Source organism: Tetrao urogallus (assembly GCF_951394365.1).
Source record: "Tetrao urogallus genome assembly, chromosome: 6".
In the NCBI taxonomy this organism is placed as follows: domain Eukaryota; kingdom Metazoa; phylum Chordata; class Aves; order Galliformes; family Phasianidae; genus Tetrao; species Tetrao urogallus.
In genome coordinates this window covers 8,661,918-8,679,510 of record NC_136819.1, presented here as the reverse complement: position 1 = coordinate 8,679,510, position 17,593 = coordinate 8,661,918, and the positions used below count along the sequence as shown (strand labels likewise).

General features: G+C 37.0%; 1 protein-coding gene across 2 annotated transcripts in view; it reads right to left on the bottom strand.

Moving 5' to 3' along the window:
• The window catches only part of GALNT18 (polypeptide N-acetylgalactosaminyltransferase 18), a gene marked incomplete at both ends in the record, with an annotated part of 210,079 nt that overhangs the window by 22,766 nt on the left and 169,720 nt on the right, over positions 1-17,593 (bottom strand). For both annotated transcript variants that reach the window (XM_079537234.1, XM_079537233.1), the window contains one exon: positions 17,056-17,151. In XM_079537234.1, the coding sequence (XP_079393360.1) occupies positions 17,056-17,151 (96 nt within the window). The remainder of the gene's footprint in view (positions 1-17,055; positions 17,152-17,593) is intronic.

The following is a 17,593-nucleotide window of genomic DNA, read 5'->3' as shown; positions in this document are numbered from 1 at the left end:
TATCCAATCCAACTGTGCCCTGAAAGTAAAATTTCCTTCCTGAAACATTTTAAGCCTTCCGAGGTTAAATGGAGATATATACATGCAGCCTAAGTGAAATATATCTGAAAAATAGCACTCTTCCTGCCCATGAAGTATCTTGAAGTAGTGTCTCTATTGTTTGCAGGGTGGTGACAGTGAATGATAACCAAGAAGAAAGAAGTCAGCATCTAGAACTTAAATGAAAAGTCTGTAAATCTTGACCTCCTGCAAAAACTAGCATTGATCTTGGCTGTGTTCATGAATAAATTGCAAAGTTCACAAAGTTCTGCAAGGAAAATCGAAACGTGTCAGACCAAAATACTGCACTTATGCCCCAGACATTGCTTCTTCCCTCTGCTCCTCTTCTCCCCATGGTAAGAGGAATGAAAAGTATAACCTGTCATATTTTCATTGCTTAATGTATTTGCAGTGCTCATGATTTTTTATTTTATTTTATTTTAAAGGAAAGACAGAAGGTGGCAGAAGGGAGGTGGACATCAGAATCACCTATATAAAAAGATTTCTTATCACAAGAGCTTAACAGTCATTAAAAAAACAAAAAAGCCTAACTAGAAACAAGCAAACAAATAAAGCTGTTGAAAAGATAGAAAACTGTTTTCATATCAAGCAGGACATTAATGCCCATGCAACTGTTCTAGCTGCAGGAACCCTTACTGTGCTTTGTCTAGTGAGCCTCAGTTCTCTTATGACTGCCACTTCTGTACTGTGCTCCTTGCTTAAATCAAGCTGTAAACCTTGGCAAGAAATGAAACAGTAAATACTCTGATACGCAAAAGCACATTGCTTGGTTGTACACAAATAGTATAGCCTCTCCCACTGCTTTCATTCATTAAGGATTGCTTTCTGGGGCCTTCAGTCACTGTGAAGACCCACATACAGAATCACACCTTGCAGGTACACAGGACAAGGAGAAGAGGCTTGGTATGTCTGAGTAAACCCTTATCCGGTGGATGAGTCAGCAAAGAAAAACCAACAACTCAAAAACCGAGTTCTTTGAATGACCTTCAAGTAGAACAGAGAAAACTCCAGTGAATAGCTACAAGAGCTATGCTAAACTTCAGGCTGCTAAAGTATCACTGGGCTATGAGGATAAGCTGCCTCCATCACAAAAGGCAGATTAGGTCTTAGATTTTCTGCAGCATTTTCTGCCTGTCTTGGGAGCCTTTATTTTATGATCGGAAGTAGATTATCCTACAAAGGTATCTGCAGGAGAAAGACAAAGACAAATCCCTCTCTCTTGCTGTTTGGACTTAATATGAAAACTAGGCATGTATGTCCCTCGTAATTAAAAGTCACTGGTTATACACAATAAGACAGTTCCTTCAGGACACTTTTTAGTAAATGAATTTTGTATAACATCTTTTTTATTGTTCTGAAACAACAATTACTTCTTTTAGCAGCTTTCTAGTTTGCATATGAATAAAAACACTAAGATGATTACAATTGTCTATTATGCCATACACTGTTGAGTGATTTGTACTATTTTGCACAGCTGATTCTCCCCAGAGCTCATATATGTCACTGCATGGGCACTCTAGCACTAGACCCTTCCCTCCTTCCCAGGAGATCTTGGGCCTTGACCATGACAAGAAGAAAAGGTACCAGGGAGATACAGCACTGCAGTCCTGCACCACATACTCTTTCTCTTTCCAACCCAACAAGAAGGAGGGGAGCAACCCTCCTAATTCCTAGACTCCCAGCTCCAAGGCCCATGGCAGGCTGTGCTGAAGCTTATAAAAGAGAATATTTGGTACTCACATTGTCTTCTTTCTGCAACTAGTAGAAAGCTAGTGTAAATCCTGGAACCAACTGTCTTGGGTACCCAATGTAACAAGTGACTGCAGATTGTGGGGTCTGCAGCTTCTTGTGGTGGGTTTTGAAAACCCTACCATTCTCTGGTAAACAGGTGCTGACCTCACACATTTTGAAAGGTATTGGATTTCTCCGCAACAGATTTCTGCTACACTGAATCTCTGCTTACAATGAGATAACTGAACAGGAAAATCTATTTCACTGTGTAGGTTTCTCTGTATTGCACGTGCTATGTTGATCCGAGTGACTATATAAGGAACTCGTGAATTACATACAGCAAAAACATGAAAGAGCATTTGCAGATCTAAGTTGAACTCCAAGCCACCTTAATTATGTTTAACTTTTCCCTAAGAACAAAACCAGGTTGGAATAAAATGTCCTATTTTCAGTTAACAAACTGCTTGTCCAGATACCTCTCTGGTATGCATCTGGAAAACAGAACTACACATTCTTTCTCATTTTGAATTTATTGTTTTCTTCCTTCAACTTGCTCCTTTCAAAACAAAACAAAACTCACCACCATTGTCATCCTCGTAAGTAAAACCACAGGGGAGCAATTTGTTAGCAAAATCCCAGTACAGCTCAGTCCATGATTTGTATTTGTCAGACTCACAGTAGAGAAGAAACTTGGAGAGTTACAAATTACACTAACATCTTATTGGAAATTCCAGACGAAATCTCAGATTCTACTTCAAGCCAACAAAGCTCTTTCCTTCGGAACTAAATTGCACCAGTCCTAAAAGCAGGTACAATAAAATTTTATTCCTGTAACATTGAAAGAACTTGGGAGATGATTGGAAAGCTGAGGTGAGAAGCTACATCCTCATCTGAGATACAGAATCAGACTAATGTGCCTGACCCTAATACAGCATTGAACACAATCTGAACTGTTATGATCCGAATGTAGAGATTTATGGTAATTTTGTGCTTGTAGTCATTGAAGGGAAGAAAAATGCTTTGAAGTTGAGGCAGAAAAACAATCTGAGTCCATGTGGACCTATCTGTTTTTGCATCAAAAGGAAATGAAAAGCACATTCTCATATCTGATCCAGCTTTCTAGCTTTTATTTTACAAAGCCAAAGAGTAAGCTCTGTCATTTTGTATGATTAAATCTTTATGCATGCAGAACGGCTTCTAAACAGCCTTTTAATATGCATTAATAAAGGTTTTTCACTAAGTTGTTCTATCTTTAGGTAACAGGTCAAATTCTGATATCTTTCCTCTAAGCATCTTTTTATAAGTACAGAGCTCGTCTGCACAAAGGGATCTTTTTAATCAACTGGTATTTCTTACATTATTTCCTTTCACTTTCTCTTGTAATACAAAATGTTTCTTATTCACAAGAGTTCTGGTCTTTATTTACATTAGGCATTTTCTTCCCTCAACAACTTAATGTTAATGAACTCATACTTGTTCAGATTCCAGCATCTAAAAATATGTATATTAAATGAGTTCTTACTTAATAAAATTACTACAGACCTTACATTCTCTATAGTGCATCGGTTACCACACTGTTTCCTGCTTGTAAAATATATCTCTCACTCTGTAAAGCTGCATTTAAAACCTGACTCATGTTTCATGGGTGTTAGCCAGGTAGCCTTCACTGGCATGGACAAAACTCCTTGGTCCAGCCAGACTAGAAATTACAGCTTTTAGTCATCGTCCAAAGTACAATGAACCTAAAGTATTCAGTTTATCCTCCACTACTAGCTTGGAAGCTTCATCGCAATTACTGTATACACTACTGAACTATATAGTTGCTACTGCTTTGTTCTGAAGATGGAACACTTATATGGATTATTCACTTTGGTGAAAGTGAACTTGTTTGTTTAATCTGTTATTTGTCACTTTAATCAGCTAAAAAACACGTATTAGAAATACCATGGTTACCTGACACCACGGAATGTTTTTCCTGATAGGAACTTTCCTTCAGCCTTGGCCAAACACAGTCATTGACTTCCCAATTGCTCAGATTACAGGGTTTCTTCAAATGTTATTTGCAGTTACAATTGGAGACTGAAGTGGGCAGATTTATGTTTATTTGAAATGAAGCTATAAAGGTTATTAAAAATATATTTGGAAACCAGAAATGGGCATTCTGCAGCAAATGGTTAAGCTATAATTATTCAGTATGAGTAACTTCCCACTAAAAGTGGGAAATGAGGTACTTCAGAATATTAACCATGTACATCACACATTGGGTAGATTACTTCACTTGATAGTCGATACTTAAATTTGCCTTGAGTGCTCAAGAAATTCCCAATTCTCACTGTGCATCATTATGCAAACACAACTACTCTTGTAATATGTGATACTGAATTAAAAAAGGCAGTCTTGGAAAAAAAGTGATCTGATTGTTTCACAGATTCTTTAAAAGACCGAGTTCATAGTGACGAGCAAAAGCATAAATCTGATGTTTAAATAAATCCCAATTATATTCCATCTCAGTTTTCTCTAGATTTTGACTTCACATTATTTTAACAAACTTTGTGAGTTGATAAGCTGCAGTGCTATTTTTTCCTTCCAAAATTGATGCCATCAGCAAGTGAGTCATGGAAATCTCAAAATTTTAAGGCTAATTTCTGAGTTTGGAAGCACTAAATATATATGCTGAATAGAATATTCATGCTGAACAAATCGCTGCATCTTTAGCATAAAAAGAGCAGTGAAGCTCCAGTGTTCACAATCAATGCAGTACCCAGCCAAAAAAAAGCTAATATTGTAGTAACATCTGAAAAATTTAAATGCATTCATCAACTTTTTAACTTGGTATGGACAGCCATTTGAGCAGATAGGCTTGGCATAACAGAGGTATTCCTATATACTTTGTTTAATCAACTTATAAAAAATAAAAAAGGAAGGAAAAGGCCATTGATTTCCTGAGTGAAAATTACTGTTATTTCTGAACTCAAAATTCAGAGATGGAATCAAAATTCAAAAAAGGTCCTAACTCTAATCACCACTTAGTTGACATGTTAATAGATTTGATAACAAAAAAAGGACTACTGGTTGTCCGTTTTATGCTGCAGGCTATATCCTTCCTCCTACTTATCTCTAAGTTCAGTAACTTTTAATTTATTAAATTACAACTTCCAAAATGCTCTCTGTTTTGATGACTCCAACCACTACTGTCAATGCTTGTGACAGCTAATCATCTGCTTTTATATGACTAGGTATCTTATTCCTAATCTGGATCTAACTGGCTGTAATTACTAACCATTGGTTCTTGAAACAATGCTAAAATAAAGTCTTAGCTTATTAAAGTTTCATATTTCCTTAGAAAAGTCCTTCTACTCTGTACATGTAACCACCTTTAGACTGAAGTCAGCTCTTGCTAAGTGCAGTATAACTGCTGATTCCAAATAAATTACTTGTCAGACATAGCTCTTAGCTTACAAATTGATGCTGATTTTTTTTTTTCCAGTTATTTGTACATATTCAATCGAGATTTTACGTGCAGAAATAATTTCTCAATATTCTTTCCACTTCCAGATTGGACAAATATAGATAATGAACAAAAGAAAAAAAAAGGGTATTTTTCACAGAAAAACACTGGAAACAATCATTCCATAAACATTTCTGCAGAACAGCCTCCTTTGCAAATGGTGCACAATACAGGAGAGAAACTAGCTGAAATTAAATAGCTAATCAGAATTTGGATGAATGCTGTGAAAGTAATATGGCTCATGTAATTACAGAGGGAGTTAAATATGCTTTCATGGGGACTGAATTTGGCTCATGAATTCTAAATGAGCCAGTGGACGACTTCAATTAATAAAACAACATAATAAAATTATGAATAAAACTAAACAAATTGTAAAGTGGAACACTTTTGTCTACTGTATTAGTTACCCTTTCTAGTAGTTAATCACATCCAGTGAAAGAATTTGAGAAACAAAACTCTTCAGACCTTCAGAACTTTGAAGTAAAAAATGATACATCACAACATGAATCAAAAGAATGTTTAAATTGACAACCATCCAACAACTACTACATCAATCTCCAAGTGCAATACGTGTGTAACGGTAACTATATTGGTTTTCTGCAACAAATGGTTTTAAAAACTGCAGATTGAAAAAACAATTTCCAATTTAAAAAGACATCTTTAAAACATGGGTAACTCTAGTAATTGCTATGTAATATACAGATCTACAACTCCGACCTACTCCAAACTAATGCACTTCAAAAATACAAAATGCTCAGTTAGTGCTAGTTTATGAGACTGTGCAGGTACTCAACAGAACTGTTTTATTTTTCCAAATGCATTAATTAAAAACATTTGCACCTTAGCAAAGAAAAGCTTCCCCCTCTTTTTTTTTTTTTTTTTTTTTTGTTTGTTTGTCCTACATATTTTTGAGATGAAAATCAACTGAACCTCAGGAATTTTAAAATCTATTCCATCTTTCAGAGAAAAAGTGAATAGCAAATACTTCAACTCAGTACTAAAGCAGCATAAGAAATATCAACAGACTGCAGGTGTATTGCCTACGAAGAGCCACTTACTACATTTTTGTTAAAAGACAAAGAAAAAAAAGCATAATTCTACCTCCTCACAGATCACATCCTGTCCAAGGCCAGATACAGCCATCACCTTCATGTGCAGACAGGAGACACGGCTTCCAGCAGTCCTCCAGCTACTCTGCTGTCAACATTCTAGTACAAATGAAATCTCAGAGGAGCTGCTCTGTCTGGACAAGAGACACACCTGTAAGCAGAGGAAAGCAGACCGCATGCTGGGGAAGGCAGAGGGTAGTGAGAGCCTGTTCCTTGCTGCGCTGCAAAGCACAGCAGTCCTGCACATATCCGTTGAAGGGATCTCAAGGTGTCTGCAGCCTTGGTAGGATCACGGTTGATGGTCTCAAGCCAAAGAACATTGCTTCACTGATGCTGAGCTCCAAGTTGTATTCCTTCCTAAAGGTGTCTGATCCCTCTGTGGCAACCCCTCATTACTTTCAGTAGGGGAAATACCTCTCACTGCTCCATACAGTGCTCATTTTCAAGGAGCCAGAGTGAGATTTCTGACTGGCCCAACTACAGACTCCCAGATCAACATATCAGCCAACCACTGCAGAAGTCAACAGCAGCTTTGAAAACAGAACAGCCAGCATTTTCTGGAGCTGTCAGCTCCACACACTTTGATATCAGCTCACCGGGTATAAATTACTGTAAGCCCACCCGCCAGAACCAAGCCAAGTATGAAAGGCACAGAGAGCTTTAAATGGTTCAGCGCTCAGCATGAAAAACACGGGATTTGTATCCAAAATCTAGTGCCAGATTTATCATCTAGGAGCTCAGAAGTATTTCAACTTCATGTTTTCAAGTATCTTGATGTTTTAACTTCTAAAAATCCTTTTGGCCAAAAGTATCCATGAATAATTTGCATTCTACAACACAATAAGAAAAACTGCCAGAAAATGTGGGTACATTTTTACTTCCCTAATAAGAATAGTTTTGAATTATTGTATAACAACAACTCTAATCTTTTCTAAATTAAAACAGTATGTGGAAAGCTCTGATAATTTTAAATACTTGGGCACTACATCTGCTCACAATAGTTTGTTTCAATGACATTTTCAGTGCAGTTTTTTTCTTACTATGGACATTCTGATCAAATAGTATTGAAAAAGTAAACTAGAGAGGAAAGTTCTTAGTGCAACCACCACAAGCACAAGCAATCACAATTACAGCTTCTCAGTGATTCAATTCAGTGATGAATTTCAACAAAATGCAAAGATGCCAAAAGAAGACCTTAAGTAGCCTGAAAGACAACTCCTTCAACATTGCACACAACCTGTCCTCCTGAATCAGCCTCACCTTGTAAAAAATTTTGAATAAATTGTTTCCAGCCAAACTATAGAGGCAGTAGCTGTATGTTCCTCTTGTCTTATATCAACAATGCTAAACTAGGATGTAATCATAAAGAGATGCAATGGAATTCAAGATGAAGAAGATAACCCCAGGGCTTAACATAAAAATTAAAACAGTGCAGAAAATATGCAAGATCGTGGTAATATGCAAACACTAAGTGAAAATGCTGCATAAAGTATTTTACAAATTCCATGAGTAATCTTCAAATGGTACAGTAATATCAATGAACCAATATTTCTTAAAAAAAAAAAAAAAACCAAAAAAAAAACCAAAAACCAAAAAGCTGAAAAGAACCACCAGATTTGTAAACTGCATGGAGCAACAGAAGTGCTAATTCATTCAACCTGCACTTTTCATGCACTAGTATTCTTCATGTTCCCCTGGGTACTTACAAGGTTGCTTAGTACTATCTTTTGCTGACATGATGAATTATTCTTTTCTGTAGTAATGTGATGAAAGCTAAGTTTATCATGTCTAGGTAAATTACATCAGAATTACATACAGAATTTTTGCCAGCTGAAATTTCTATTGCCTCTGCAGAAATCTTCCTTCTCTACCTAACTTTCTAACAGAACATTTTGATCATGTTTTCTGACATTACTTCTGATCAGCGTCTGCAGTGTTTCCTCCCATTAAAGAGCAACTTATGTGTCTGTATCTTTTCAGCACACCTTGTAACATACATAAAATTGCATCAGTACTCTGCTATAAAACATTAATTAGTACAGCTGGATTAGAAGAATCCTTTTTCTTTTTCTCAGATTGTCATTTCCCTTCTTTTGAAGAGTGGAGGACTGAACAGATACAACATATTCTGGACAACTGTTGTTATTCCTGTGATATGTTGTAGCTCTGAGTTCTATTTGATTTTTTCAAAGAAATCATCTGTGGCACTTGCCAAGTTAGCTTTGACTCTTCTGTTGCTTCCACCTGTGCAAAAGAAGCAGTTATTTCTCAATCAAAAAATGCTTATCACTTCGCTAACTTTAATTTTAAAAGACCTCTGTTGCCTTAAAGCCTTTTTGGCTGTAGGTTTTCAAGGAATTTGATTTCTTAGTTCTTCTTTCTCATTCTAAGTATTCATTTAACTCAAAAGAACTGAACTACTTTTGGAATCCTTGTTTTTTAGCTATACTTCAGGTCCGGAAACATGCATGTCAAGATTACTACTTCAAATAGGTGACTGCTTTCAGTTCACAGATCTATTGTAGTATTTTCTTTCTTCTTTATACACAATCACACTCAACAGAGAATCCCATACACTAGGTAAGAATATAGATTTCAAAAGCATCTGTATACCTTCTATTTCTAGTCCACTCTATGAAATGTTTTTTTCTTCAAAACAAAAGCATTCCTTATAGGTTATAGAAATGCTGTAGACCCCAAATTAAGAAAATCAATGCTACTCTTAGAAAAAAGGAATATTTTTCAAATATCTCATTTCACTATAGTTGGACTTTCAATTCCAACTGATAAGTTATCTCAATTCGTATAGACAAGCACAATATTTTACACTACATAATATAAAAAGAAAAGAAAAAACAGAATTATGCACTCATTTATTTCCAAAGTGAGGGATGCAGAAGATATTTCCTTTGACCCAGTTCTACAGCTGTTATTTCTTTATTTTGGTTTTCAATCACTGAAGTTGAGCACAGAAAATAACCTGATCTAGACTATGTCTGAAACCTGCAGGAGGATCCCTTGTGCTCACTCTTCTGAAAAGTGTCTTTTACTCTGTGTATGGGGAATGCCATTCATTCATTATATCTGATAAATTAATAAAATGAATACAAGTTTAGTCTCTAGTCCCACTATTATAACTATCTGTGGTCAGCTGAAAAATACAATCTATCCACTCAGACAATTGATGTAGTTATCAGAGCCATGCACGTAGTTCACAAGCCAATAGTGCAACACCACTGGTCTTTACCACACACAAAGCTCTCTCTTCAATTTTAAGAGAACCTCCACTACATGGAAGTAGACACCACATTTGAATGACATAAGTGACACAGAAGTCTGGTAACTGGTCATGTTACCTGTATCAACATTAAGCCTCTTGAATCAAACCACAGAAAGTACAGAAATACTTTACTAATGGCGATAGTTCAGTATAAATTTTGCTCCAAAACTAGAATTGAATATTGAGAATTTTTTCCATAATTAAACTTAGAAATACATGACAAAAACAGGAAATCCTACCCATTCTAAATTCTATAGAAGATCCACATAGCTAGCGAGCTGATGTACCTGCCACACACTCTAAAGAGTTAACAGCATTGAAAAAGCGTTTGCTGGACTTAACTCCTCAGGCATACATCAGAATAACTGCAGAGGACTAGCACCAAATTCTGCTTCCATCAAGGTCATAGTTTCTATTAACTTTATTCTGATCAAAATCAGGATTTATGAACTGAAAGAAATTATGAGAAATTTAAATAGCCTCAATAAACTACTCCGCAGGAATACCTTATATAAGACATTAATTGCCATAGCAATTAGGCCCTCTACAGAATATATTTAAAATAAAAATTTGAATTCATAAATGCTTATAATCATCCTTGCTGGCAGTTTCACTGACTCCATGATTCATTTCATCTTATATTACTCGTATTTTTACTGAACTGAAAAAACCCAGATTAAATCTTAGCTATTCTATTCCAGGAATGTTTACTGTGCAAATACCTTTGTTCCCAGAAAACACATCACCTGTGCATGAAGTTAGTGCCCAGCTCTCTCCTCAAGACTTAGTGAGCAGATGAAAGGAGCACAGTGAGCCTAACTAACATTGCACTGTTTCAGAATCAGGCAGTTTGTTAAGAGAAGCATAGAGTTCTACACAGGAACATATGAGACAGCAGGGAAAAAGGATGTGCAGCTGTACGAACATCAACTGGCCACACTACAAAGCATACAGGGCTCAACATGCCAAGCACAGTGTGAGCACACTGTAGCCTGCTGCATGCCCTCCTGTAAGAACCAGGCAGACCACCTAAGCTGCCACTCTCTTGATGAAGCCACTTAGTATAAACACTGAGGTGCTCACTTTGCCTGTATGAAGAAAGAGCTACTCTCTCTGCCACACAGTGTGACTTTTCATCACAAAATATTTGGGCCAAGATATAATTGGAAGGTTTGCACTGTTCAGCTTCTGTACTTCCACACTATAAAAGAATTATCACAAACCACATAATTGCTAAATTCAAACCATCATGTCAGAGCGTCCTTAAAAAGAAAGGGTGTTCTAAAGAGCAAATGTGAGATTGACTGCCTTGTACACAGATGTTGAATGTGCCTAACATTTACCTCGAAGACAAACATAAGCAGCAATCCCATTTGTGAGTGACCGACAGCTGTTAAAACAGCTGCTGTGCTGCTTTTTTACTTCTTAGTAAAGCCTCCTTCAAAGTGTTTATTATAGACATCTCATCTTCAGGGCAGTGATTTTTCAAGTTTGGAGGGTCAGTCATTGATTCAGTTCAGCAGGCTCTGTTCTGTTTGGAATTATTCCCTGACAACCACAAAAACGTGCCAGTATTGGAAGCTGCTAGATGCGGGGCCTTCTGCTCAATGACTTCCTTGCACAGAGCCCTGATACGCAGCACTTACATGCTTTACACACTTAAAAACTTGATCCTACTCGTTTCTAAGAGCGTATTTGGGATCTAAAATAATTATTATGTTTTGAAACAAATTTCTGGCTGTAGGAGAAAATGAACATATATTCATCCATAACCCAGCTAGGGATCTGAATCATCACAGTTATGTGCTGCTCTTAAAAACAGAAATTCCTTTATACAAAACTACTTATGACAGCAGTGTATTGTGGTGCACTGTTGGCAGCAGAACTGAAACTACCAGGGAAAATCAGGGGCAGTACTCAGGACTTTTGTGATATAATTTTTTTTAAAGTAAATGGAGAGGCGTCAGGGGAAGTCTGAACTGTACTGAAGTATATAATCACATTTTATCAATTAACTTCCCGTTACAACATGGTATATAATCTTGGTCAGGGTACTTCAGATACATGGAAATCCACTCCCCTAAGAAGGCAAGGCTATTGTTTCTGTGTCCAAATTCTCTTAATGCCCATTCTGACAAAGCATGTGCTTATTTTAGCAGCATTCTTAGCACAACGTGGATTTCATTACACACAGAAATGTCAGGAAAACTTTTCACACTGGAAGTGAATTATTACAATTAAGGTTCCAAGAAAACTTAATTTTGAGATGCTTATATTTGTAGCATCTCAATAACCTGAAGATCACATTAGTTTTACTCTGGAGATCCCTACAGTATTCTCTGAAAATAAACTGACCCCAACATATTTGCCAAGAAACCTAAATTATTTGATTAATTGATTAATTAATTATTTGATGAATTGATTTTTTCTGGGATTTGCAAATTGAACTGATAACTGTTCACTGTTTCACTGACAGTCATTTTTAATCCTATGTATTTTAGTAAACGAATTAACAAGTATCTGTCTACAAACACTCACCACAGTAAAAAAGTACACTGAAGAAAAAATTTTTTTTTTATGAAAACATACCTGAATAACGTTTAAAAACAAGCACTCATAAATCATACAAAGAGCTTTTAGAAGTTCAAGAGAATTCTTGTAATTGCAGCTTCCAGTACTTCACATGCTGTGCTTAGAATACAACATTAAGCTTTCAGGTCAGAGCCTCATACAGTGTCAGCTGGTGCAGCTCTGCTTATTGTCATGGCTTCCTTTCCTTCCCCTTCAGTGGAGAAGCAATAATTCACACTGGATAGGGCTGTAGTCATTGGTTTCTGAGTGTCAGTTCTGCAATCTCTTGCAAGAATATGAAAGGATATGAACTGATGTCCCTTCTCACCTGCATTTCTTTTCTAGTAATTCCTCAAATCTAGTCTTCTGACACTGGCCCTTACCTTCAATTCCTTCAGAATGTATTTTATGCTGACTTTCACATCCTTGGATGAGCTTCCTGATTTAACTGCTTACCAGCTGAGAAAGATATGAGCCAGAAGAAACTGAACAAGGGAAGACACGGAACTGCCCATTTTCCCTTCAATCACAAGCACTTTTCAAGGTAAATCTGCTCCTAAAATACCAATTCATTGGCTGATGGTACTTGTTTATTACACAACAGTTATAAAGGCTGTAATAATGTGGTGTTTCGTGTACAGCAAAGAAGCTTCCAAACACTCAGGAGTAGATTTAATGCATGTGACACACTGTCATCAGTCTGCCTTTAAGATTACAGGCCTGACTAAACAGTGATCTTAGACAGCACCATACATTCAGGTTCACGCGGGTCCCAGAATTAGGAAGACAATTCACTGAAGCCTGGGGCATGTACTTTCTGCAGCTTCAAGCAATCATCTTTTCCGTGCAAAACTGGGGCACTGCAGGAAATGGACATCTCTAAGGTCTGAACATGTTACTGACAGTGGCTTTGCTCCTTCCAGTTCAAGAATTAAAAGAGTACCTTAATGCATTGATTCATGAACCACTTAAGAAGAAAAAAATCCCCAACACCTCACATGTACTTTATGTTTTGCACTGTTCTGCCAAAACTTTTACTCTGTCTTGCAACTTTTTCCTTTACATTTCTCTCCTCTCACCTTTTTTCTTATAGTCAGTCCACCTGCCAGTTTTCTCCTGCTTCCCTCTATCATCATATGAAAGGGGAGTTTCGTCCTCACATCCCTGCAGATATCTCCATTGTACCTTCTTTGGCCAAGTACAACTGTGGGTCGCTATGCTTTACCTCCGAGCTGTTCTCATGCAAGAGTAGTGGGAATCTATTTTAACTATTGCTTTTCACTGTATTACTATTGTATGGGAATTACTGAGTCACGGCCTGAAGCTCTGATTGATCACCTGAGGCGAGCAAGGGGTCAGCCACAGGAGCACAGGTGAAGGCAATTCTCCTGTGCTACTGGAAGGGATGGAGCCTGGCTGCACCTCTCCTACACCCATTCATGAGCTGACTGCCAGTGGGGAAGGATCTCTTCTGGAGATCCCTCCACTGGAGTTTCATAATGAGCCGAGAATACGGGTTAGCACTCTATCTATTCTCTTTTGGTATAATAACTGCATAGCCAAACTCTCTTGTATATTTCATAATTATAACATTGGTACATTCATTGATTATACAACTATATTCTCAGTACTGTCTGCAAAAGATGGAGTATGTGCTTCAACATTAGGTGTGCCGATATTTTCTTCTTCACTGATGACTTCGGTGATTTCTTTCTTGTATGAAACATGCTAAAAACAAACAGCAGCCACACATACAATTCCATAACTATTACTTCATGTCAAATACCTCATCTAACCTTTTCCCCACACAAGTAAGAGTACATAAACATTTTGAAAGAAGGCAGAGGAAAGAAAAGGAAGTTACTGCTTACAGCAGCTTAAACAGCAAAGGTGGAAATAGATCTTGGCAGGGAGATATGGTAAGGCACATTTAAGTGCAGCTGTGTAAAGTTCTGCATGCTAGCAGCACATGCTAGCTCTTTAAGCAGCAAGTGATAGAGCTGCAACAGCAAAGTTTTGCACCAGAGCTAGTAATGGTTTCATCAAAGCCTTGACTCATGATACTCAGCATTTTTAACTGATGTGTTCTATAAAAACTGCTAGGTGGGCAAAATAATTTCCTTTATAAAGCATTTTGCCATATTAGAATAAAGCTAGCATCTTACCAGTATCTTTTGCATTCACTAGCTGGTTCACTAAGATAAAACAAAATATTTTTTCAAATATTTCCAATATGCTAGTAGACATGCAAATAGCTGCAGCTCTGCTCAAACAAGAAATTCTATACGTGCAATGGAAATCTCTTAAAAGCATGCAATATAGTTTTTGTTAGAGCTATCCTTATTAATACTATAATCCTTCACATAGAGAAAGACTGCGCTTCTCTTACAAAGTTCCCACTGATTACACTGATCTTGCTTGCAACGTGGGTTGCTTTTAATGGATTACGTTTATTTTCATTTGTTATAAAGTAGTTAAATACACAATCGTAAGAAGGAGACAATTTTGCAACTATGAAAAAAAAAAAACCAAAACATTTTCCCTTGCCCCCTTCTCTGTCAATTATTAGCCACCATCTCACTTACACAGATCTTCAGCTGATTTTCAAAGCTAATTCTTGATCTAGTGAATACTAAGTCTAACTAAAGTGACTCTTTGTTGCTATTATTGTTTGCCTCTTAGCTGTAATTAAATTTTCCAATTGGATTTCACAAATATGCCTATCATATGTTGTTATCACAGATGATATGCCAAGAAGATGAAGAATAATGGCTCTGGCTTCTGGGTGAAATTACACAACTCCTTAGCTTACCCTAAGGACTACCTTAAAAGCATGCTGAAGGCAAACAGTGTTTACTTCATAACTATGTGACAAATAAGGCACAGCCCATGCCGTGAATGAGTCTGATGGATTGGATGTTCAAATATTTCTGTCCTCATAATTCATAATTTACTCAAGCATGATGCCACTGAGGATCAATATTAAAGGTCCTTAGTGAAGGAAGTCATTACAAAACACAATTACAGCATGTGTAACTTGGCAAGAAAGGACAGAATTCATCTGCATTTCATCAAATTCACGTTTTCAGCTCACCAGGATATCCAGGTACAGGGAAAAAGATTATTTTTTGTCCTATGTTTATATCTGAAATGCTAGGATGATTTATTTACTGTATAGTCAAATCACATAACTAACAATTCCAAGGGTAAAACCACATTATTTAAGTGAAGTACAATAAGGGTCCTTTAGAGAAAATGAATATAAAAGGCAGTTGGAGCAAAAAATGATTCAAACTGGAGGCAATTCTGAGTCTTCAATCACTCTCACAAATGTTTTCTTCACAAATGTGTCATTTTTGCTTATATTACTTTCCAGAGTTATATAATTTGTATTTCCATCTTTGACAAGCATGTTTTAGACCATACAAAATGTTATTTTTACTGTCATATTTGCCTAGAAAAGCTTCTACCTATGCCCAGACACTTGGCTGCTTGGGGAGATGCCGTATCGTTAACCTTCCGTTTTCTAAGATATTAAGTACAATTGTTGTGCAAGACAATAGAAAGAATTCAGAGCATATTAGAATCAGTTCATTGCTCCAGCCTGACCAGTTCACTCTGTAGGGCCATCCTACCTTCAGACAGACTGACATTTCCCCCCAGCTTGATGTTCTCTGCAAACATACTGACGGTGCACACAATCCCCTCATATAGATAAGCAATCAAGATATTAAGCAGGATGCGCCCCAATACCAAGCCCTGGAGAACCAGCTGGGGCCAGTCACAAGCTGGATTTAACACCACTCCACCATCACTCTCTGGGCCTGACGTTCTAACTTGTTCTTTACCCAGCAAAGGATGTACCTGTCCAAGCCACGGGTTGCCAACTTTCTCAGGAGAATGCTTTGGGAGAGAGGCTTCGCTGAAGGCTAGGTAGGCTATGTCAACAGCCTTTCCCTCATCCACCAGGTGGGCCAGTTGGTCACAGAAGGTCAGGTTGGACCTGCCATTTATGAACACATGGCAGTTGGGCCTGATCACCTGTTTGACTGCATGTACTGTGAGATTGCACTCAAGATGATCTGTTCCATAACCTTTCCTGGCACTGAGGTCAGGCTGACAGACTTGTGTTTCCCCAGATCCTCCTTACAACCTTTCTTATAGACCCTGTCCATAAGTCACGTTGGCAAGTCTCCAGTCATCTGGGATCTCTCCAGCTTACCAGGAAGAATAAAAGGACAACAACAGAGAAGGAACTTCTAAAGAAGAGATTTGACAAGAATGGGGTCTGGTTTTTGACACAGCTCTATAGTGTGAAGAAGTTGTCTGAATTTCAGATTTATGAAAATGAGACGGTAAATATATAGAATCATAGAATCACAAGGTTGGAAACGACCTATGAGATCATCTAGTATCAAGAGAAAAAATCACTTCAGATAATGTATAAATAAATTATGAATGTGTTCATGGATGCACATAAAGTACTTTAAAATGCATTGTTTCATTCATACAATACGCAGTTAAAAAAGTGAACGATTTGTTTAGCAACAAATACAGGTCAGTGCTGACTCTCCTATTTCTTAAATTCTTTCAAAATGAATAAACAAACTTCTTTTTCAAAGCGCTAATAGATTCTCAATTTAGAGCAGAATTAATATTCCAGACTTCTGTAAAAGAGACACTGAAGGGAATAAAGGAGATACTGTCGCAGGAAGACCATGGCAGGTACAAGATGGCTCTTCTTACACACTCTACAAAAAGCAGCAGCAACGTATGACATCATGAAACAAACTAACCTGTGGTGTCATTCCATGGCAGATATACATGATTGGGATATTCTCTGTGTCTGGTCCTTGATCAAGGCACAAATCATTTTTCAAGGAATTCTGCAACTAAAATAAACATAAAGAGATCAAGCAAGACATAAGACCAGAAAAAAAAAAGTGTTATGATTGCATTATTTTCTTTGAAATAAAATTGTATGTATTTGTAATACGCAAAAGTAAACATAGTTGAAGTGAAACTCTTTAAAGAAAAAGCACCTGGACTAAGTATTTCCTTGTAGATTGTCTAACACTTCTAATTTCAATAAGGTTTCACAATATTTCAGGGAGCATCAAAAAGCCTTCAGAGAGCAGTTATCTATATGGAGAAAAATTCTTTATATAAAGTCTCTATATAAATACATAAATATTAAGTGTTCCTCTTAAGGTATACCCTGTATACTGAGACTTTTTATTTCTTTTTTTAAACCAGCATGCAGGTAACTGAGGTGTATAGCCATAGTTTTAAACAGTCTAATAAAACTGCGTTTTAGAATATCTCAGGAGAGTT